Source organism: Uncinocarpus reesii, genomic scaffold (assembly GCF_000003515.1).
Source record: "Uncinocarpus reesii 1704 scaffold_4 genomic scaffold, whole genome shotgun sequence".
In the NCBI taxonomy this organism is placed as follows: Eukaryota; Fungi; Ascomycota; class Eurotiomycetes; order Onygenales; family Onygenaceae; genus Uncinocarpus; species Uncinocarpus reesii.
Window position 1 is genome coordinate 1,612,034 of NW_003052497.1, and position 22,714 is coordinate 1,634,747.

The 22,714-nt window shown below is 49.9% G+C and overlaps 10 protein-coding genes across 10 annotated transcripts in view; 6 read left to right on the plus strand and 4 right to left on the minus strand.

Moving 5' to 3' along the window:
• The window catches only part of UREG_06671 (uncharacterized protein), a gene marked incomplete at both ends in the record, with an annotated part of 1,723 nt that extends 397 nt beyond the window's left edge, over nt 1-1,326 (minus strand). The window contains 2 exons of the mRNA XM_002583658.1: nt 326-1,201; nt 1,251-1,326. Of these exons, the coding sequence (XP_002583704.1) occupies nt 326-1,201; nt 1,251-1,326 (952 nt within the window). The remainder of the gene's footprint in view (nt 1-325; nt 1,202-1,250) is intronic.
• A 337-nt stretch (nt 1,327-1,663) lies between these two features.
• Nucleotides 1,664-1,906, plus strand: UREG_06672 (uncharacterized protein; the record flags this gene model as incomplete). Its single annotated transcript, XM_002583659.1, has 2 exons — nt 1,664-1,707; nt 1,786-1,906. 2 exons carry the CDS (start codon nt 1,664-1,666, stop codon nt 1,904-1,906), a joined length of 165 nt encoding a protein of 54 aa, XP_002583705.1.
• A 2,505-nt stretch (nt 1,907-4,411) lies between these two features.
• On the plus strand, nt 4,412-5,804 carry UREG_06673 (uncharacterized protein; the record flags this gene model as incomplete). Its single annotated transcript, XM_002583660.1, has 2 exons — nt 4,412-4,605; nt 4,673-5,804. The coding sequence occupies 2 exons, from the start codon at nt 4,412-4,414 to the stop codon at nt 5,802-5,804; spliced, it is 1,326 nt and encodes a 441-aa protein (XP_002583706.1).
• A 336-nt stretch (nt 5,805-6,140) lies between these two features.
• UREG_06674 (N-acetyltransferase 5) lies at nt 6,141-6,867 on the minus strand (the record flags this gene model as incomplete). Its single annotated transcript, XM_002583661.1, has 3 exons — nt 6,141-6,309; nt 6,387-6,618; nt 6,699-6,867. The coding sequence occupies 3 exons, from the start codon at nt 6,865-6,867 to the stop codon at nt 6,141-6,143; spliced, it is 570 nt and encodes a 189-aa protein (XP_002583707.1).
• A 460-nt stretch (nt 6,868-7,327) lies between these two features.
• On the minus strand, nt 7,328-9,394 carry UREG_06675 (uncharacterized protein; the record flags this gene model as incomplete). Its single annotated transcript, XM_002583662.1, has 3 exons — nt 7,328-8,144; nt 8,199-8,636; nt 8,709-9,394. The coding sequence occupies 3 exons, from the start codon at nt 9,392-9,394 to the stop codon at nt 7,328-7,330; spliced, it is 1,941 nt and encodes a 646-aa protein (XP_002583708.1).
• A 264-nt stretch (nt 9,395-9,658) lies between these two features.
• Nucleotides 9,659-10,984, plus strand: UREG_06676 (2,2-dialkylglycine decarboxylase; the record flags this gene model as incomplete). The annotated part of the gene is made up of 1 exon (XM_002583663.1): nt 9,659-10,984. One exon carries the CDS (start codon nt 9,659-9,661, stop codon nt 10,982-10,984), a length of 1,326 nt encoding a protein of 441 aa, XP_002583709.1.
• A 930-nt stretch (nt 10,985-11,914) lies between these two features.
• Nucleotides 11,915-13,328, plus strand: UREG_06677 (uncharacterized protein; the record flags this gene model as incomplete). Its single annotated transcript, XM_002583664.1, has 2 exons — nt 11,915-12,672; nt 12,725-13,328. The coding sequence occupies 2 exons, from the start codon at nt 11,915-11,917 to the stop codon at nt 13,326-13,328; spliced, it is 1,362 nt and encodes a 453-aa protein (XP_002583710.1).
• A 1,023-nt stretch (nt 13,329-14,351) lies between these two features.
• On the minus strand, nt 14,352-17,656 carry UREG_06678 (uncharacterized protein; the record flags this gene model as incomplete). The annotated part of the gene is made up of 4 exons (XM_002583665.1): nt 14,352-14,820; nt 14,872-17,246; nt 17,320-17,544; nt 17,615-17,656. The coding sequence occupies 4 exons, from the start codon at nt 17,654-17,656 to the stop codon at nt 14,352-14,354; spliced, it is 3,111 nt and encodes a 1,036-aa protein (XP_002583711.1).
• A 2,088-nt stretch (nt 17,657-19,744) lies between these two features.
• UREG_06679 (uncharacterized protein) lies at nt 19,745-20,173 on the plus strand (the record flags this gene model as incomplete). The annotated part of the gene is made up of 2 exons (XM_002583666.1): nt 19,745-19,902; nt 20,119-20,173. 2 exons carry the CDS (start codon nt 19,745-19,747, stop codon nt 20,171-20,173), a joined length of 213 nt encoding a protein of 70 aa, XP_002583712.1.
• A 1,332-nt stretch (nt 20,174-21,505) lies between these two features.
• UREG_06680 (uncharacterized protein) lies at nt 21,506-22,377 on the plus strand (the record flags this gene model as incomplete). The annotated part of the gene is made up of 3 exons (XM_002583667.1): nt 21,506-21,664; nt 21,821-22,102; nt 22,306-22,377. 3 exons carry the CDS (start codon nt 21,506-21,508, stop codon nt 22,375-22,377), a joined length of 513 nt encoding a protein of 170 aa, XP_002583713.1.
• Between the last annotated feature and the right edge of the window lie 337 nt (nt 22,378-22,714).

Sequence of the window (22,714 nt, forward strand, 5' to 3'; positions counted from 1 at the left end):
TTCTGACACCCCCGGGGTTTTCGGCTTCGACCCAGAAGTCAACCCCAGTTGCTCCCTCCGCGCCGCTTTTCCGTTCTTGAGGCCTAGATGCGCTGTTCTGATATGTTCCTCGAGTGCGAGCTTACTTCCATATCGCTTTCCACAAGCATCTTGGCCAGTCCAGCCTTCAATTCTTTTTTTAGAAATGGAGAGAATAAGCGTCCGGTTTCCGCCCGCCAAAATGGAACCCGGTTTCTCTGCCGATTGCATGAACTTGTTTTTAATGCGCAACAATTCAAAATTCCCTTTTTTTTTGTGAAACTGCGGCCGCAACCAGGATAATTACCACGGGCGTGAGTTCCGTCGTTCCTCCCAACGAAGATATTCCCATGTGCAATTTCCAGATGGCGCCGTAATTCCCTCGCAGACGAACAAGTAATCGTACATTCCGGACATGTAGGTGGGTGGGCCGCTCTTAAATGGGCTTGTAGCAGGGCATATGTTGGGAACGTAGCTTCTCGGTGAAGAGATGAATCTTCAGCTAACGTGGGGCCAGTCCTATCCACCGAGTTTATGCACTCCATGCAGGAAAACCGAGCACCCCCGTGGATCCTGCTCTCGTGAGCTTTGAGGTGGCCAGCAGTATCAAAGCCTTGCCGGCACTTATCCCCGGTTACGGGATCGCTGTGCGGGCAGGGAAAGGGTTTCTGATTCAGATGGACCATCATCACATGCTTTTGAAGTGTCGAGTGTTTTCTGAAGGTTTCGTTGCACGGCGGATACTCCATGCAACGATACTTGTCCCGTCCCTCATGGGCGGCCAGATGCCTCCGTAGCCGAGACCCCGTCACAAACGTCTTTCCACACCCTTCTCTATCGCACACGTAATCTCGAACCATGGTGTGCGCACTCTTGACATGGTGGTTAAGGTGCGACGCTCGAAGGAAGGATTTGTCGCAGCCATCGTATTCACAGCTGAATATCCGTTCGTTGGTGTGCGATCTCAGATGCTCTACTAATCGAGCCGGTCGATTGAAAGCTTTACCGCAATTGTCGTACGGGCAGAGGTGGGTTTTGAGGTCGGATGGATACTTCAAGGATGAGGCAGGGGAGAAGGGTGTAATGGGTGTTTTGGACTGTTTATTATATTCGTTGCTATTCTCACTCAAGCAATAAGACGAAACCGATCCAGAATCGGACGCATGATCTGTGTAGCTCGCATCTAGAGAAACAGTTAGGCTGCAGCTCCGCACAATTCCTATCGAGCGTACCGTCTGATGGAGCTGATTTCTGCAGCCTTTTCGATTGACGCTGAGGCTCAGCTGTAGATTTGCGCTTTTGAGGCATAATGACTGCAATTGGAGGGGCATCCGCCTCGAGAATGGCAGCAAAGCCAGCTCGAGTTATGTCGGAGTTGAAGCTCTTTTCCAGCAACTTTTTGTTTGTGTGGATCTAACTTTCTGTGTGCCGCCATAGACGCGCTAGTGAGCTCTTTCGGCCCAGCGATTGGCTATTGTTGGCGCGGTAGGCCATGCCAAGCCCCTCCAGTAAATCTGCGAAAAAAGCACGAAAAGATCGAAAATGATCACCCTGAGCATTGATACCCTGACACTCGCTTGCGCTCGCCCCTTTGTCGAAACCCAGTACTTGATAGCCGACTAGCCCGCGTTTACTTCTATTGAGAATGTCCGACTACGGTGGCGATCACGAAGACCGCGATGAGACCGGGTAGGGCACCGCATCCCCGCTGACCTGCGTCTGTGGATGCAAACTGCGACGGGTCCTGGCTAACACGTTGCTCCATAGCTTCGATTACGAGCCTCCGGAATACGATTATATTGACAACGAGCCGGAGGACTACGCACACCCGGAACAGGACGGGGAAGATGGCACATACGCGGTCTCAACGGTGATGGGCAACCCGTGACACCAGGCGCAAATGGGGAAAATGCGGCCGCAGCGAGTGTGATGCAAGCGCTGCGCTCGAGAGTAAGTTATGCTTCAGCAAAGGAAAAGAAGGTGCGAACGATCAGAGGTCGACGACGCCGTACATGACAAATATGAGCGTGCGCGAGTACTTGGGACGCGAGCTCTGCAGAATAGGTGTGTACGGAATACTATTACCTCCTTTCATGGGTGTCTCTTTCCTAAATATGGTGGTAGTATGAATGCCCCGATTTTGGTTGACTCGAAGGAGAGACGGATCCATTGCAAATAGCGTTGAAAGAGCTCACCCAGAAGAAGATCCCACTGATTGTGAGAAGATACCCTCCCCGACGGATGGTAAAGTCGACGTCCGTGCAACGATTTCAGCTTCATCTCTGATTTTTCGCGTACAGGTATGAGGACTGGACATGCGAGGAGCTACTCTAGACCCCTGCGTTCAGCACGTTCAAAAGCCCTTGGGTAATCCACCGCCTCATAGCTCGTTCCGTCTTTAGCATAGCGTTTGGAGTCCGGTGTATTTCAGGTGAATTTCTTGTATAGTGCTGTCTCAATGTGGCCTTTGCGGCACTGTGTCCGGAGGGCCCTTTTGATAGACAATGCTGGGTCCGTTAAAATTTCAAGTCTTTTCTGTAGGGAACCCCATGCCATTGCGATGTGTGTCTGCCAGAGACTCATATAAGACTGGAATGCTGTAGTTCGAGTATCTCCTCTTCCTGCTGAGCGCCATTGCTGAAAAGTTTGAAAGATGATAAGAAGGCCTATAATTTATTTTTACTCGTACATAAACGCCTTGAGACAGCGATCGAAGTACAGTACATATCAACATCCAGAACTAGGAGATGATTTTGATTCTAGATATTTGCAAACATATGACTGCTTTTGAGTAGTGCAGTTAAATAAGGGACTTAGAGAAGAATATATAATTATGATTTTAATGAAGCTAGGGTGCTAGCTGATTTTCTTGCTATTCAGATTCAATATAATAATTTCGATCCTGGGCCGTTTCGTTGCTAGTCGGAATACATGGAATGCAAACTGGTTGCGGGCTGGTGAGGCGATAAGAAATATAGACAGATAACGGGGATCAATTGGGGACCTTCAACGAGGTGGATTCTAGGTGGCGCAGTGGTTAACGCGCGCCGTCAAATGCCTGCATTTGCGGTGTTAACCAGACCTGAGCCACGGTCCCTGAGAGGGGAGTACTGGTCTACTCCCTGAGAAGCGATCTAGACCATATACTTAGCACTTAGTATATCACACGGTCTCTGTGACTGCGGTCACAATGAGGGGTCATCTCACGGGTTGGAGGGCGCGCCTAGTAGGCTGCAACCCCCGACCCGGTCGATAGATCTCGGTTCATCTTGTTACCAGTTTTTTTTTGGAGATTTTTGGCATCTCATGATGGCCATGGCTGTTGGCGATGTTGGGAGTGGGATGTACCACGCCCTTTAATCAGTGGAAGTGGGTGTCTGGCGTCGGGGGTTCGAATCCGGCTGCTGGAGCCTCTTTTTTTTGTTCTTTTTCTTTCCCGGCGACGGTCACCTTTTCTCGTGGCAACGCGTCGCGACATCTCTCGCTACAATCAAATCCTCCATCATGATGGCCTTGCTTCTCTGCTTCCGATGCGAAAGAGACATCATGGAAGGTTGATGCCACCCAGGACCCGTAAGCCCTTTCCAGCGAACAAATCTCAGGTTTGCTAACAGAGAAACCAGATAGTACCACGGAATAGTTAACGGCTTGCAGGATCCCGTTAATACTGTCCTAACAAAACAGACAACATGGATCAACATCTGGCGATTTCAATACTCAGAGAAAGAGGCGGCATTTCTGTCTTTTCATCACATCCTTATCGATTAATAATGATCCGACCTATTTTGCCCCCTCGCACCCGAATCTCCGGCTCACGGATTGACTCTATTGTTGGCCCGAGTCCACAAGGCTCGCCCCCCGTGGGCTTCGAGAACAACCGCGGCGACGGTGGACGAGACATCTCCCGAAACCCAGCATCTCGTCTGCAGAAATAAGGCCTGCCGTGCCGTGAGTTCCGGTTGCTCCCTCTGGCTAGCTAACACTGGACTAGCTACGGACTAGCTTGACCAGTTTCCGCTTGTTGGATCCAGGCTGTTGAGCTCTCTTTGCCCCGCAAGATGGAAATTCGCGGTTGAACCCCGTTCTCCATTTCCTGGGGAGCAGAAGCCTGTCAAATTGTGACTCCAACATGTTTATCTTGAAAAGCCCGACTTTCCAAGATGACTCTCTTTCTTCATAATTTTAATCGTGAGGTTATCTGCTCACTCGAATCTTCAAGGCTAGTCAAATCCCTCTGCTTGATACCGAGTTGGATTCTTGAGCAAGCTTATAATTTTCTATGACTGAGACGCTCTTGTTTCTTTGCTTTCGTATACCCCTTCCGTTTTCATTTTTTGGTAGATATTCATAGCCCTAAAGCTCGCTGCGCCGTGATTCGTAATTTCCACACCAGATGGAAGAGCCAGAAAAGCCGCCGGGCCTCTTAAGCTCGTCAGCCCCTAGCCCAGGCTCATCATCATGCGAGGAAGCGATAGAAACTGCAGAGAAAAAAGCGCCCGGCTTCAATGACGACGATCTCTCTTTCGACCACGGTTGCAAAGCATGGTTGCAAGTGCTTGCCTCCTTTCTATTCTTTTTTGATACATGGTGCGTACGACATTCAGATTCTCCAAGGAACCAGGCCCAGTGACTAACGCGAACTCTTCGCCTCCAGGGGTATCGTAACGGCCTTTGGTGTCTTCCAAACGTACTACGAGCAGGCCCTACTCGCCCACGAGTCCCCATCAACCATTTCATGGATCGGATCTGTACAGTCCTTCCTCCTTCTTTTCGTGGGAGCGGTGACGGGCCCGCTTTTTGATGCTGGATATGCCCGACAACTGTTGATAGCTGGCTCATTCCTGGTTCCCTTCGGATTAATGATGACCAGCATAGCCACCGAGTTCTGGCAATTCCTTTTGGCACAGGGCTTCTGCGTTGGACTTGGCTGTGGATGCCTGTTTGTTCCCTGTGTGGCTATTATCCCCCAGTATTTCAAACGGAAGAAGGCTTTTGCAAATGGTGTCGCCGCAACCGGTAGCGGCGTTGGCGGCGTCATATACCCAATTATGTTTCGCCAGCTACAGCTGAGGATTGGATTTGCCTGGGCGACGCGAGTTCTGGGCTTCGTAGCCTTTGTGACACTCGTACTTGCCTGCTTTCTCCTAAGGGTTAGATTCCAACCGACAGAAAAGCGTGCCTTGATTCAGCTATCAGCCTTCAAGGAACCTGTTTACGCGCTCTTCTGTATTGCCCAACTCATCGGGTTCTCTGGGCTATATAATGTCATGGTTTATATCCAACCATACGCAATCGACAATCGCATAGTGAGCGAACACCTCGCATTCTACCTCCTTGCCATGCTAAACACCGCCTCTGCTTGCGGCCGTATCCTCCCCAATTATATCGCCGATTTCACCGGCCCTCTCAACGTGATCGCTCCCATGGCTCTCGCTTCAGGCATTCTCGCGCTCAACTGGATCGCAATCCATTCCTCCGGCGGAGTCATCGCTTTAGCCGTTCTCTACGGCTTCTTTTCCGGCGGTTACGTCTCTATTCCTCCAATCGTGATCATGAATATCACCCCTGATCTTCGAGACTTTGGTACCCGCTTGGGCATGTCCTTTGTCTTCGTTGCGATTGGCGCATTGATTGGGACCCCGATCGGTGGTGCGCTGATAAACCATATGGGAGGAGACTACCTGGGTGTCAAGATATTCGCAGGATCGTGTTTGGTTTGTTCGGGTACCATAATGTGCGCTGCCAGGTTTATACGAACGGGACCCCGTTTGCTTGCTCGAATGTGAGCTTCTTTCTCCCTTGGAATATTATGTTTCTACAAAAGTTCACTCTGCTTCGCTGGAAAGACTACCGCATATCTGGATATTTTAGCATATTGTGTGCTACAAAAAGCATTATATGGTGTTGAGCAACTGTTTTTGGCATTTAGACCAAGCATCTCAGATGTAATTAATTCAATATCTTTTGCAGTTCCGAACAAAGAGGTTATTAGAGAGATCAGGTCTATAACAAGTAGTCGATATCGAAAACAGTCTACATACTTTATATACGGATATCTTCCAACATGGACATGAATCGAGTGCCATATTTTGACCCTTAACGCCCTCGCAACAATCACCACCCTAATATACATCCTCCGGACTAACCAGAAACTCCTCCCCATTCTGCCTCTGATGTATCAAATCCTTATCCCGACTCAACGGCTTCCTCATATCAAACGCATCCTCCCCGCCAGACTGCCCCGTCGGATCATCGCTGTAGTAATTCACAACGCGCCTAAACACCGAATACCTATCCCCCCAAATCAACCCACAATTAGCAAACGGGGAGCGAGAAGAAAAAAAAGACGAGAGGAGATTGAAGCATACCCCATGCCCCTATACATCCCAACAGCGACTTTATTCCCAGCACGCACGTACAAATCAACGAACCACGCGTCATTGATATCCGACGCACGCTCTAGCGCCTCCGTGAGCCGGCGCGCATGGCCCTGTCGGCGCGAAGCGGGGGCGACGGTGAGGACGGTGATGTGGCCGTGCCAGGGCGTGTAGTGTTCGGAATGGCGCATGGACGGGTGCTGAGCTTCGAGTTTACCCATTACTACGCGCGAGATTTGAAAGGTTAGCTATTAGATGCTTTCCCTTTTGGCGGCGCGGCGGGAGGGGTGGTGGAAGTTTTACTGTAGCCTACGATCTTGCCATCGCGGTCTTCGACGACGTTGAAGAGCGAGGGCCATTTCATGAGGTAGGTGAGGTAGAAATTGAGGTCGTAGTTTTCGGTGAGGGGGTCGAGGTTGGTGAGATTGAGCGAGAAGAGATCCTGTGCGGTCATGCGGCGGATGGAAGACATTGTTGGAGGGGGCGGGATGGTTGTTGTAGCTGCGCTTTGGAGGCCAGAGAGAGACAGCGGATCTTAAAGCTGAATGGTAGAGACCGTGGTAAGATATAGAGCTGGTTGTGGTCAGTGGTGCTGCATTTTGGTTATGTAGGAGGTTTGGTGGTTAAATGAAGATGGTTTTGAACGCATATTCTTCAAAAATATACTATGCTTGAGCGGATATAGTCCGTCTATTCTCTGCATCTTACATCTCATCAAGTAGATTAATTCATGCTCTCTAAGTTGTTTTACACTGACAGTTTGTACTCTTTACAGCGCGTTAACTATCAGGCTTCACAAGATTCTCAACGATTCTTTTCCCCTATGTTTGTATGGGCATTCCGGCTTTAAGTGAAAATCGTGGCCTTAACGCCGCGTCTGAGTATAGATCCCCCTATGAATTGGGTGCAAGTACTCCGTATATGCGGTAGGCTCATAGTTCAAAGGTACCGCCGAGTCCATTAAGCAGATCATCCAACACTGATGCATCAATGTCTGGGTATTCCTCAAGATTTGGTAATGTCGGACTCTCGTGCAGCTGTGCAGCCTCCATCTTCGCCAACATATTACCACAGTTAGCTAGACAGTGGTCTGCAAGGTCCCACATCGAGTTCTGGCGGTGTGACTTGAGGGTATCAATCATGTTTCTTGCAAGCTTCAGTGGCGTGTTTCCGACCGAGTGCTTGGATTTTAAAGCGCTGCGCAATAGAAAAGTTGTGGCAGACGTTAAAGCGAAGCCATTAGACGGAATCCAGAATCCACGTAGATGACAGTCTTCCAACTCCTCGACAAAGTGGACAATGTCCTCTGCGGCTCTCTCGGCCCGTAAGTAATACGGTTGCTGGGGTAGTCGTTGCCCCTTGTCTAGATCCAACTGGATGCGTCTGAGGAGCAATTTCACTGCTAGGTATGACAGGCGGAGGTTTGCAGCACCAGGAGCATCCATATTTGTTCCCCAGATGACAGCTCGACGGACATCGTCACTTAACGTTTCCTCCCATTCACCAAGCAGCATTTCCAGGTCTACCGTGGATGTTTCGCATCCGGAATGGGAGTGCTCAGCAACCTGATATACAAACTCTAGATAGTGGCCCAGTGCCTCAGTGAGGGTAACAAGGGAGATGAAGACTGAAGCCGCAACTGCTTCAGATGGTGATGCATCGGTAGAACAGAGAGTTTGGGTGGTTGGTACAGGCACATCATGTTGGGAACGATGGATCAACAGTGGTGTTCCGTACGCTAAGCTGCACCTATGTCGGATGGTCAATACGATATCAGAGAAAGCGCAGAAACCGGGGCACTACCAGCGATCATGCACCACAACTAGCCACCAGAGTCTGATTCTAATCCGCTTCTCTAATGGTGAGATATTCCAATCGGATGGATCCCGATTCAAGCCCAGGGCATTGGCAAAGGCGACCGCCAGTCCCATCATTCCGCCATTGCAGAACATCGAAGTGGTGGGTCTACCGCATACATTAAGAATGATAGATATCACTGTCGACGTTCCAGGGGACAAGAATACCTCAGAGCTCAAGGCCTCGTATGCTTGGACCCAGATGAATCCAATATCCAAAGAGCGACTCAGGGACAGCTGCGGCGAGTCCCGGTGATATACCAAAGCGCTGGCATACAAATTGCAGAGCAAGGCCGGGGATATCTTTTCTCGATGGTTGAAATAGGTGTTTTTGAAAGAGAGCTCATCCAAGATCGGGAAACAAATATTAGCCTTCGCGAAGAACCTGTGGACGGGTATATGAGTCTTTGGTGCTCTTCCGTTTGACGCAGCTAGATAGCCCGGCTGTACCACTTACAAGTCTACTAGATCCCGGGCATGAGGCTCAATAAACTTCTCGATCAGCTCACATTTTTCAGAGGCGCGGGAGGTATGTGATGTGACGCTGTATGGCCGTTTCGGCACAACGCTGAACAACACCGGTCGCGCAGGACGAGCAGCAACATCGGCACCCGGAAAAGATCCAATAAGCCGTCTCCCGCTTGCGGTCGTGGTTGTTGTCAGGTAGCTCTCCAACATGTCGCTGTCATCGGCGACTGCTGGGCTAACAACATGAGAGCTATTGTTGCTGGCATCGGCAAGGATCCCAACGGAGGGAAAGGGCACGATTTCAGACCGCGACGGGTTGAGATAATCTTCCGCTGGGTTATGGGCCGCATTTATTAGTCCAGTGCCACGCGGGCTAGCGGATTGTAGATGTGAAGGGAGCTGCGGCGTTGAGGGAAGCCCGGGGCGGTTGACTCTTGCCAACTGCCTTTGAGATGACCGGCTCGCTGCTGCTGATCTAGAAGACTTGCTCTGGGTGCCCGGGAAAACGCATTCTGTTCCATGCGCCTGGCACAACATGCACTTGTCCGCGGCGTTTCGCGTTTGGCAGCGCGACTTGCGTTTTCTGCACGGAAGACATGCTGGGTGTGAGTGCGATCGATACGGCCTCCCCAGCACGCGGCCGGATTGTCTGTGCTCAGTGGATGCCACCTCCATGCCAGCATGCAATAGAGGATCGGGTCGAGTGCGTTCTAGCCTTGGATATGTGTGTTCAGTCTGCGTAGATGTTATGGAGATGGTCCTGGACCTATGGCGGCGCGGGCATCCCCGCGGGCAAACTGCGTTTCCTCGCCGAAGCCCCTCCGCAGTACGAAGCAAGTATATAAATGCAAGCTTGAACAATGCTTCTGTCTTCAGCCATCCAAACTACTCAAATTCCTTTACCTTTGATTTGTCTTCCTGTTCTGCTATCGCTACGCAATGTCTCCTGACGCTTCCGCTTTCTGGTCAAAGGCCAACAGGTATTTGATGAAGACAGGCCTAACGTTCTCGCCGGCGGTGATCACAAAAGCACAAGGATGTCATATATACGACCTTGAAGGAAGAAAGATAATCGACTTCACTTCGGGTCAAATGAGCTCCCTACTCGGCCATTCGCATCCAGAGATTGTCCAAGTCGTACAGAAATATGCGGCGGAACTGGACCATCTTCTGAGTAACATGATATCGCCTCCTGTCGTTGACCTTGCCGAACGTCTCGCTCGGTTGCTTCCGCCGTCTCTTGAGAAATCCTTCTTTCTTAATACTGGAGGCGAGTCAATTGAAGCAGCCATCAAAATAGCAAAGTGCTATACACGCAAGTTCGAAATTGTTGCCTTTTCCGCGAGTTATCATGGCCTGACGCAGGGTGCTGTATCAGCCACATACTCGGTGGGCCGCAAATATGGTGGTCCAGTTGCGCCTGGCCAGCTTTCCTTTCCTGCGCCTTATGCTTACCGTTCACCCTTCCGCAAACCGGATGGTTCGTACGATTGGGAGACCGAGATGGACTATGGATGGTCTATGATTGATAGACAAACTGTGGGTTCCTTGGCCGCTTTTGTGATGGAGCCCATCCTGTCCACAGGTGGCATCCTTGAGCTCCCGAAGGGCTATCTCTCGAGGATGAGCCACGAGTGCAAAAAGAGGGGGATGCTTGTCATCATGGACGAGGCCCAGACTGGAGTCGGTCGCACAGGTCAAATGTTCGCATTCCAACATGAGGACGGATTTGTCCCTGACATCCTCTGCCTGTCCAAAACACTTGGCTGTGGCCTACCTTTATCCTCAATTAGCACATCCGCAGACATTGAGAAAGGGGCTAACGATGCGGGCTTCCTCTGGCTGACCACCCATTACAACGACCCGTTGCCAGCGGCGGTTGGTAACAAGGTCCTTGACATTGTCGAGCGAGACCACATTTGCCAACGTGCAGCCGAACGTGGAGAGCAACTATTCCAGGGCCTCCTCGCACTACAAAGGAAGTATTGGTGCATTGGTGACGTCCGTGGGCGTGGTCTGTTGCAGGGCATTGAAATCATCTCAGATCCAGCCACAAAGGCCTCAGGCGCCGCCCTTGGTCAGACAGTCTCGGATCGGGCGCTGGAGCTAGGACTCTCATGCAATATAATTACATACCCGGGGATGGGCGACGTGCTTCGATTGGCACCTCCGGTTACTATCACGGCGGAGGAAATCGATGACGCGCTCAGAATTTTCGACGAGGCGTTCGCCTATGCTCTGAATGAACATGGACTGTGCAACTAGAACAGGGTGATGTGTATATATCAAAATAGCTTAATCTCTATTTCGCCTCTGCAATTGCTATCATCGTTTTGGATGATAAGCGCTTGACTGCTGCCATTAGAATTCAGCCATTCGTCTCCATAAAGCTGAAGCAGGGATAAAAGAGGGATATCTTGCAGTGTCGCTTGAAGGCACAACCGTAAACATGCGGTTACAGAATCGGGTACCGCACCAGCTTGAAGATAGAAATTATAGACTGAATATCTTAGCATGGAAGTAGATACTTGAACCCGGCCATACTTCAGCTGCTAGCATGATGCGTACCCATGCGTCCGTCCTAGCCGTGTGTTGTGCGTTGAAACGGGCTGCTGTTCGACTTCTTCCTGCAGAGCTTGCTGGCCTGTATCAAACCGGAAAAGGGGAAAAACAAGGCGTGCCGGGTGAACAAGTAGTTAGAAGAGCTTCCCTGGTCCATCCTTGCAGGCTTCGACACGCGGTCGATCTAAATGCCTACGAAAAGCCCGTCGTGTCAAAATCCAATAACCAGCATAGATTTAGAGCGATTGGGTATAGAGGGATCACATATTGAACCCGTTTTAAGGCTCCAATAATAGAGGTCATAATCCATTCAAACTAGTATGGCTGTCAGGAAAACTGACCATTCGATGCCATTTCCAAGGATGTTGTTGCGGGAGTTGTTGTATCGTTGCGGTTCATTCCGCAGAGCAACAAACACGTCGACCAGGAGAATTTAGCTGAACATCAACTCGGTGAAGACATTACATTGTTAGTGGCTACGGAGTGCTTACTCCCCCTCTCAGTCACTATATCCCTTCTTTTATATATATCTAACTGTTCACTGCATCTCTCTATTTTCTGTTCTTTTCTGCTTTCATTGTTTCACTCGCTGCCCGCCCTCGGAGCCGTTGTGATCGAAAACAACGCACCACAATGCCATCGTCTCCCAACTCTCCGGGCCGCACTCGCCGAAATCCCTCACGTCTCGATCTCTCCTCCGCCTCTCCAAGTGCGTTGACGAGGAATGAATTCGGCCAGAGCCCTCCTTATTCGCCGCTGACCCCGCGCACCTCCGTTCCACAGTCACCCATGTCCCACAGACGCCGAATCTCGTCCTTGGGAACATCGGAGAGACTAGATCGCTTTTCGGGTGATTTTACTTCAGATATGAATGCAGATGCACATGACGGTGATGCAGGGGGTCTAGGAAGCCTGGCAGATGAGTTGGCGAATGCGTGGGACGACGATGGGTATGGATATGGCTACGGAGAGGACGATGCGTCTGGATTGCAAGACGGAGAAGTCATGGTTTCTTTAGACGGCGTTGATTCTTCAGCGCCGGGAAACGGGACTTATATCGAGTCCATACACGATATGGGAATAGGCATGGGCAGTGGAATGTCGCATGGCGCCTCAGATTCGGAACACGATCAGTTGATGCCACCCAAGCAGAGGTTAAGGGGCCAATTGCGGCATCGGCGGCACGAATCGTTGTATGACGGCTCAGATTATGGGAATGACTCTGATCTTGAGGACGCAGGGGATATACCGCCTGGGCTGGAAGCGCGAATGTCTGGCATCGATGACCTGGTAAGGTGGAGCAAGGGAGACGGCAACGAGGTTATAGACCAATTTATCAGCCTTCTACGGGAACTGGGCGGGCAATCTGGGATTGAAAATAGCACCACGAGGTATGGCAATCGTCGCCGCATTCAGTTCTCCATGCTGATCTATAAACCCCAGGCTCATCACCGCGCACAACTCCCTTGTATCCCATCTATCCCACCAAACTCGCTCTCTCCAGACCCTCACCCACCCGCTCCTCATTTCTTCTTTCCCAACCCTTTCTCCAGACGCCATCGATGACCTAGTCCCTCTAATCGACTCCATTCTCCCCAATCTCCCATCCCCCAACAACCACCAACGCACCGACTCAAACACTCCCTCCACCCCTGATCCCCCAACCTCCCACCACTCACGCTCCCACTCCAACGCTACGCCCCTCCTCTCCCTCCAGACCCTTCTCTCCCAAACCTCAGACCTAACCCACACCCTCCGCGCCCTAAACGACACTCTCCACGAATCCCGCCAACTCACATCCACCGCTTCCCGACGCCTCAGAGCCGTCCGCGAACTCGTCGTCGATATGAGACGCGAAGACGAAGCGCGCGAAGAAGGCATCCGGTGGATTGAGAAAGGTGGTTGGGATGCGAGGCTGGCTCGGAGGGAGGCGGGGACTGTCTGCCATAGCGTGGTCAGCGGGTTTGAAGCGGTTTGTGGAGAGTGGAGGGACCGGTTGTTTGGTACGGCGGCGGCAGCGGCGACGACGGAGGTTACGGTTACCTGAAGAACGGCTGCCGGGATGCGGTTTTACACCTATTTCCTGATTCATTCTTATTTATTTATTTTCTTTTTGCCTATCGTTTTGGGGCGGTTAATGGATGGTAGGGTAATGCGTTGCCGACGAATCTAGGTTAGCGATGCTTTTCCCCCGATTCTATTTTTAAAATGCATTTCTTTTTAGCCCTAGAGGAAAGATACATAGACAGATTGATGTTCTTTTTATATTACTTCTCTGCCCTCTTTTTTGGTTTCTAGAGACCCTTGGTTGGGCATGAGATTTCTTGGTTCAACTGCATGAAAACCGATACCCCCACACCTAGCTATCATCATGAACGTCCGTCGATAACACCTATTACATTTACCTACTTGCATGTCGAGATAGTACGCGGTTAGAATAAAAGATTCATTTCTCATTCTCTTCATTCTACATAGCATAGGTCCATAAAAATGGGGGAACAAAAGTACGCAACACAAAGCGTCAATATCAGATAACAGCAAAGAAGAAAGGGGAATCCTCCACGCCTTATCATCTCTTCGTCGAAAAGGACGTGACATGATCAGCGTGGGATCAAGAAAACGAGAAAACAGGGGGCAATTTGGGAAGCCTAAAGAGCATATGCAGGAAAACGTGCAGCATACATTAGAAATCATATATACGCGTACATGTTCTCCAATGGCCGAGGAAATGCTGACGATCAAACAGTGCAGGGCGCGAAAGAAATGATGGTGAGAAAACCAATAACGGCACGAATAGGAGAAGATTAAATTGCATTAAAGCACAGAAAATATGCACTTTTAAGCTGCAATGCAAAAATGGGAAAAGCATAGACTTCAATTTAACACCGCGCCAGAATGGGAAATGGACGGGGGACGGCTCAAGGACAAATAGATAGAAGAGGTAGATAGCCACCGAATTTAGTCAAGGTATAGGGAGCTCCCAAGAATAGATCTTAGAGCTTGGCCATAAACCACTTTTCCAAACGTTCGTGGACACCAAGCTAACCCACTAACCTAACGTGCCCAGCACTTACTGTTGTTGTCTAAACCTCGGTCGCCACACACCCGGTCGTGGCTCTTCACGTCCCTCCTGTGGTGCAGGAGACGACGATGGAGGAACTGGGCTTCTTGTCATCGGCCGAGGAGGAGGGGGCGCGTCGCCTCCACGTGCACGACCGAAATCGCGACGATCAGAAGATGCCTCTCGCGCTCGCAAATGTGGGGCGAGGTAGCTGCCTTTTGAAGGTTGTGCAGGCGGAACGTCTTGGGTCGAAGATGGCCTCTCAGTTGCGGCACCGGCTTCTCTCTTATCTCTCCATGAAGGACCAGTTCGACCAGCAAGGTTGAGGCGTGGTGCGGTTCGCTCGGGGGATGCTTCGCGCGGAGCTGCTTCCCTTGCTGGTGCTCTGGGCTCCGGTACGCCGGTCTTTCGGGCTGCACGTCTCTTCTCGGCCTCCTCTTCACGTTGTCGCTGAAGGGCAGCTGTTTCGTCGAGTTTCCTGTGAAACCGGTTAAATTCATTCCAAACGCGAAAGTTGACGAACACTTACCTTCTTTGTTCCTCTCTAGCGGCCTTTTCTTCCGCCAACGCGCGGCGTCTCTCCTCCTCCTTGGCAATTCGCTCTTCTTCCTCGCGGGCAATGCGCTCTTCTTCATCTCGTTTGCGCTGTTCCTCTGCCTCGAGCTCCATTCTTTCGCGTCGGATGCGCTCATGAACTTCCTTGATACGCTGCTTCTTCTTCTGTTCAAATTCCCTTTCGGCCGCCTTGCGACGCCGCTCGAATTCTTCGTGTCTCTTTTCGGTGACATTCTTTTTGAAGTCATTGAAATGCGGCACCAAACGACTGAGGCGGTGCTTGAGAGCCACGTCTTCCTTGTGTTTCTGCTGGGCTGCGTGTAAAGCCTCTGCTTTGTTTTCCTCGTAGACTTTCAAATCCATTTCCTTCTGAGCTTCGTAATCGGCTGGTAAATGTTTCAATTCCTCCCGGCGGAAAGCTCGTGCCAAATGATCGATGCGCTTAGAAGTAATTCTGATCTTCTCATTGAGGTCATTCTTCTCCTTTTCAAGCTGGGCGAGCTTCATCGCACGAAGGCGATTCGAGTCGAGTTCATCAAGATCGAGCTGGTCGACATCAATACCTTTGACTCCAGTTTTCAGTTCCTCGAGCTGCTTCTTCAATTCTTGCTGGCGAATTCGATCTTGCTCATCTTTCATCCGCTTCCGCTCGCGTTCACGGTGCTCATCCAAAAGGCGCTGCTTCTCGGCTTCTTGGAGTTTCTGAGTACGCATGCGCTTGAGAGTTTCTTCTTCACGTTGCTTCTTTTGCAAAGCATCCGAGAGCGCTTCCTTCTTCTTCTCAATAACGGCACGGCGAGCAAGAGTCTCTTCATGTTCCTTCGCTGCACCCGCACGGGCCGTCGCATGTGCGGCTTCCTTCGCCTTGATTCTTGCCTCGTTGTAGGATGGGTCGACATACATGCAGGTGACATGAAGGGTTTTGGCTAAGCGAGCAAGTTGGGATCGAGCGATCTCTGCTGGCGTGCTTTGCAGGCGCTGAACGGAGCCTACTTCGCTTTCCGCGGATCCAGCGGAACTTCCAGGGTGAAGAGCTTTGGCAGACGAGAAAATGTCAGATTCGAACGTCAAGACACCGGAAACGTGGTTGACACGGATGGCTAAATCTCCTTTCTTGCAACCGTTCATGATGAATTTCTCAATCATTGATGGGGTAACCTGGAACGGATCTGGGAAATGAGCAAGATTGTGAACGAATTTGAGCTCAACAGACTCGTAGACTTGAGATAATTGCTGGAAAAGTCTAGTAAGGATAACTTGCTGCAGAGGTAGAACATATTTTTCCATCTCCGGGTCAGAACCAATCTGTGTAAGAATTGGCGAGATCTTCTTGCAAATCGAGAGAGGGTGGAAGTCAACTTCGAGGATATTGTAGAGGTCGCGAATTTCAGGCCGGCAGCGGCTAAGCAGGCCCTTATTCAAAGCATCTTTAAAGAGGGCAGCTCTGGTAGGCGGTTGCGGCATGCCCAATAGGTTCGTAAGCCGAGTATTTTTGTTTTTACGTGCCTCATCTACGTCAACGAGCGCACCGCGGGATCGCGAGGTGCTGATAACAGGGATTGAAAGGGCGGAAAGTAGGACAAAAGATGCAGCCTTGGTCATGTCGACTTCAGATATCGATGGGTTATCCTTCTTGGAACCCTGTCCAGCAGCAAGTGCAATGGCGGACTGTCGCAACAGGTTGTAATAACGGTTCCAGGCAGCGGCGTGGAAGAGATAGTTGTCGCTAACCATGAAAATTCTTGTGAGCTTCTCATAGTAGTTCGCCATCATGATATTCTTGGGTTGTCGCTTGCTGAGACTGAGGAGAGTGTGGATATCTTCGACACTACGGAAGCCTTCCTGCCACAGTTCCAGTTCAACGGCAACGTTCAATTGCTGAAAGCGAGTATCCAAGTGACGCTGAAGAGTGTCGGGGTCGCTCAAATTGATAGCGTGCATTTGAGCCGAATACTTGGCAGCGTTTTGAACATGGTTTCTAAGAAGCTCACACAAGCGGCGGAACTCGGTCTTGCGCGCATATTTCAAGCAAAATTGGAAAGCTTGGAGGGCAGTTGCTTGGTACATAACCTCGAGGCGTGCATTGTTCTTTAGGATTTCCAATACCGTACGGTAAGTCTCCCAGAGGAACTTCAACCATGGGGTCACCACAGCTCTGTCTGTTCGGTCGCGAGATTGTTCGCCGGAAACGGTCGCAAGGAGAATTGTCTCTGGGGTCTCAATGGCATCAAGATCCTCAATATTGGAAGTTGGGCCGGCAGATTCAAGTGAAGATTGAATCTCGTCAGCCTTGGCTTGGGCCTCTGTGACCTTTTGTTCCGCGAGCTCAATAAATTTTTTCAAGACCATCTATATTATATGCATTGGAATTAGCGTCATTCGCCATCTTAGAGTTCAAAATCAACGTGTGCGCCTAGCATACCTCAATAGTCCCGACGTTGGTATTCTGAGCGATATTCTTATATTGATATAAACCATCCTTGGCAGATTTTCCCTTTCTTAAATCCACACAAAGTTCGACAAAAAGGAGCATCACCGGCTCAAGAGATGCAATTGGGCTGCTGCGAGATCTTTTCGACGTGACATGTTCATGTAGGACGGACAAGGCTGCTGGAATTTGGCCCACGGCGATGAGCTCTTCAGCTCGCTAAGTATCATGGGATTGTCAGTCGCAAATATTTCATCAAAATTGCCAACTGGCCAACGGATAGCCTTACCCTGAGGACATTCTCAGGCCTAACGTGCGGTATAGGCGGCATGCTGGGCACCCTGTCTCCTCCCTGACTCTGCTGACGCGAGGTTAACCACCCAAGAAAACTCGAAGATTACGTTTGATTCAAAGTGAATTGATTTGAGCCTCAACAGGTGCAAGACTCTTGCCGACGAGAGGGGTGGCTAGAGAGTCCGGGGGGCTTCGATGAACGACGAGTTTGACGTTTAGCCTTTGTTGGTTGTGGGAGAGCGAAGAAGGCGAAAATTTCCTGTGGATCCTGGGTGGCTTATGTCAGCGCCGAGTAAGCGACGGGATCGCACGTGATGCACCTCGTTTGACGCTTGACGACCTCGAGAGAGACGACTGGCTTCAACCACTAGATACCTATGCTCAGGGCCTGTTGGTGCGATGGCATGGGCTTGCCTTTATGCTAGAGAGGTGCTAGCTGCGCATTCTGGCATTTGTCGGTTTCGAGTTTGGCCCAGGAAATCACGATCTGGTTGAAGTCCACGCTCGCTTCGGCCTTCACACCCTGATATTGCTCTTGACATGGCAAAGCAAGCATGACCAATTTCGCAAGTCCGATTTTCCTCATCCATGAGAATCTCCACGAAATAGCATGGCTACTACCGAGTACTTGGCATCGACAGCTACTGGAAGGACCAATTTATTGGCCCTTGGGTAGCAAGATGGTTCGATCAGCGCCTATTGTGCCAATTGAATTCAGTATACTGGAAGCGGAGTGCATATGCACATGTAACTTAACCTGCGCAACCCCTGCTGCAGGAACACAGCAAATCCAGGATTGCTTGTGACTGAAGGATTCTATTGGGAAGATTCTCACAGTGTTTCCGCAAAATATGCAGGTATACGTGAAATGAATATCCGCTCTGGTACCAGAGTGGCCGCGCTGAGAGGTCCACCTAGAACTAAGATAACCCCGCCGTTGATACCCAAACCAGGAATGCTCTATACATGAACTAGCTTGGGGATGTGATGCCAGACCTTAAGAAGATTTGTGGGATTAGTTGTAGGATGGCACCTGGAAGCAACATGTTTCAAAGTTCAGTTTCCAAGTCATCGCAGACGCGGTCCTCCAAAAAGGACGAGCAGTCAATTGACAAACAAATGACAGAATGCTGAGAATGGCGGTCAATGGTGCTCATTCTCGCTCACAGGCAAGTCAATGCAATTCAATGCAATTCATTGAGGCTTCTTTGCGCATTGACAAATGCACAGGTTGTGGTCGCTGCAAATCAAGCACAATCAACCCTACGACGATTATTGAAGCCTGGCCTATGGTATCACTCTGAGATCAAGAATCCATGTCAATTCACAATATAGATTAAGGAGGACAATAACGCGATTCTCCTTTGCTTCCCGACATATATCAATAGCTCATTTGCCTGGCTCTCTATGGCGCAAACAGCGACTCGACGCCAAGGGTGCGCCAAGACACCAGCGCTTTTCTTGGGTCTGTAGCTTGTCCAATCGGGAATAGTCGCATTACCACACAGAAGCGACCCCGACTGCTAGGAATCGCGTAGAGGAGAGGGACTGATATTGTTCGCGGCGAGATACAGAGGCTAGATTAGGCGCAAGACACTATGGAAAGCCATTCAAGAATAAGTTATTAATATTGTGTCGGCTCCTGTAGTCACTAAACACCACAGCTCAGCCGAGATCCTGGTAACTGTGGGGTACGGGCTGTATTGGTTCTGTCAAACTGCCGCAAAGCCGCCCGCTGATTGGCCCAATGTGGGTATCCCTGCGGTACTGCATGGTAAAGTAGCCACAATTTTAATTTCGCCCCTTTACCGAGAGGTACGGGTATCCCTTTGGTCTTGTTTCTGTTTCATCTGCTTTCTGTCTCTTCGCCCATCATCCCCATCGCCATCTCTGCCGTCGCCCGCGACCAAACACCCCAGCTCTCGATTCGACAGCCACTTCTCTCGCCCTTTCGCTTCTTCTTCCAGAGGCCACAATTCCCTCCTAGGCCCGTCCTCACGCTTTCTCCAGGCCGATTCTCCTCCGCCTCCCTGGATCGTGGTTCATCCGTGCGCCTGTCCAGTGGACGCTTTGCCTGGATCTTCCTCACAATTGTCGGTGGCAGATGGGCTATCAGCCGCGCAACATGCCCGCTGCATACGAACAATTGCGACCGAGAGGTGATGCGAGAAATAATCGCCAGAACATGGCTGAACTGAAGCTCAGACGACTCAACGAACTCAACGCGCGACTGAGGGAGGACCTCGAAAGACCGAGGGTAAAAGTCACAGAGGCTTCCATGTCGTGAGTGCTCCAGCATTCCGTTCTTCGCCTTTCAGCTCTGATCGCTAATCATTTTGTTTGCTCTCTCCAGACTTATTAATTACTGCAACAACACACGGGATTTCATGGTACCTTCAGTGTGGGGCCAGGTATGATCCTACTTCCCCTTTACACCCCGGGCGAACGTCTCTACCGCTCGCAACGAGACGAAGCCGCTGACACACTTTAACCCTCTAGGTTGATAAACGGGAGGACCCTTACGCTCCCCAGCAGTCTGGCGGCTGTTGTATAATAATGTAGAATTGCTCCATTGATCGCCCGAATTCTTCGTATCGCGTTCCTGGCCGCCGTTCATCTCCTTGCGACCACACCTTACACATCCGTGATATCCTAATACTACTTCCGCAATTGATCTTTGACGACTCTCGATTCCTTCTCTTTAACGCATTTTCAAATACGCATTTCATCGGGCCCCTGCACTTTCCTTTCGCGTTGAAACGAGCATGATGTTGAAGATTCCCACGCGTGCTCCATGCGAACAACAGAAGTGAAGGTTCTCTGCCAGGCTTGTGCCTAACTAAGTGAATTGTCTATGGGATCGAAGAAAATTTTTTCATATAGATCCACGTTACGTTTTCCGTGGCTCTACTTTTTGGACCCTCCATAAACCAAGGCATTTTTTCATATCCGCCGCTTTGCCTTGCTTTTCTTGCGGCTTTTTTTGATATTTGGTCTAGCTGTTCATCGACCCGTCACTCGTCCTAGGCCCTCAACTTTCACCACTATTTTCATTTGTTTTAACTGGTTCCTGTTCACAGCTTCCGTTCCATACCTGCTACCCTCACGCCCCATGTCCTTTTGGAATTAATATCTCCTCGCATCCGCCACAACTGCTCTGTATTCACTTCTATGATCTTATTTCTTTATCATCCCTTTGAGCACATCCCCCGGCATTCCTCCTGCAAACTGTGAGGTTTGATGAATGTACCCTCAAAATTTCTCTTGTAAAATAGATTTTGGCACAGGAGGCAAGAACAGCAACAGCAAGCAAAGAGTTCTATCCCTTCAAACCCAGTTTTGGTGATTTGGCCTAAGTGACAGGCACCAAAATACTCAAATACACGGAAAAGCAGCGCCTTCAATATTATGACCAGACTTGTGTCTGAACAGGACGGATTTAAATCCTACATTATGTCATGGATCCCTGTACTTTTCCCTAGGATCTCTTCTTTGACACACTGCTGTGCACCATAAACAGTAATCAGTCGCACAAACATGGGCGGGAAAAAATCAACTACTGATGTTGGTGTTTTGTTACATTGATCTACACTGCCGAGGAGAATCTGTGATGGCTTGTGAAACGAAATACACATACATAGAGAGCCGGTTTCCAGAGAAAAGTTTCAGGCGACTCATTGCTTTTCCCATATTATAATGCCTGCAACATCTCAGGTATTTTTTTTAGTAAGTGAGCTGTTATCAGTGAGAGTATACAGAATAATACTATGGTGCTAGCGGAAACATAAATGTATTCTCCACATGCCACCCATCAAGCTACTCTTTTATCACTCAACTCCCATCTTTCAATTCTGTCAAGACCTACACTTCCCACCAAAACCAAATCATGGCGTCCCCAGACCAGATGGTAGCACAGAAAGATCACAGAGCCCAGGAACAAGCTACGGCAGCACCACTTGCCCCCAGTGCAGCCGTGCAGGTGGCGGTTCCACGGGTGACCATAAAATACTGCACCCAGTGTCGCTGGATGCTGAGAGCTGCCTATGTATGTTGATTATCCTTGATGTCTCTTTTGAAAACTTGGGATTGAGATAATGATCTGGTCGGTTTCTTATGCTGCATCCGGGATTTTATAACTCATATATATTCAATCGGTACCCTTTACATGCAGAAACACCTGGCTAACAATAAGAGAGTCCAGTTTGCCCAAGAGCTTCTCTCCACGTTTTCAACCACCCTGGGCGAGGTCTCCCTCGTCCCCAGCACAGGCGGCATCTTCACCGTCACCATCCTCCACGCCTCCAACACGGATTCGTCCCCGCAGGAGACAGTTCTCTGGGATCGTAAAGTCCAAGGCGGGTTTCCAGGTAAATTACAGTCAAAAAATGCCCGATACTTCACCAAGAAAGAAAGCAAAAAAAAAAGCAATAAGTCATTCCATCCCCCCCTCTTCACAGACCTACACATGAAGCCCCCAAGACAAGTAAATCTAACAAACCACCTAAATTCTCTTCTTTTTTTTTTCTTGAAACACAGAGACAAAACAACTCAAATCCCTTGTTCGAAACATCATCGATCCCTCCCGGGACCTGGGCCACATTGATCGTGCCTTGGCCAAAACGCAGAGTCAGAGCGGTGTGGAAGGGTCCGAAGCGAACTCAACAGCAACAACCCGGCTAATAGCAGGGGAACATGACCCGGCTAAGGAGCTGGAAGCGTGTGAGGATTGTCGGTGATATTCCCTTTGTTTCAAGGTAGCATTCCTCTCTATCAACTGAGTATCGTCGATACGGTTCAAGAGATAATGAGGACTGTCGCACAGAAATATAGGTTTTTGATATATGAAAAAGACATCAGTGTCATATACTCTTACCAGCTATATATACAAGCGCAGATAACAGAATAAGATAAACCATCATGGTAAGTATGGAATAAATGGACCATAATCATGTGCACGCCGACAGAAGATCGAGATAACGCAGAACAGACGATATTGTCATCATCCCCAATTCAAGATAAGTGGAGGGTGAAATTGGTATCCTTTGTTGAGCTCCTAAAGTCAGAGCAAGAAGGCAGAAACAATACGCACAACAGA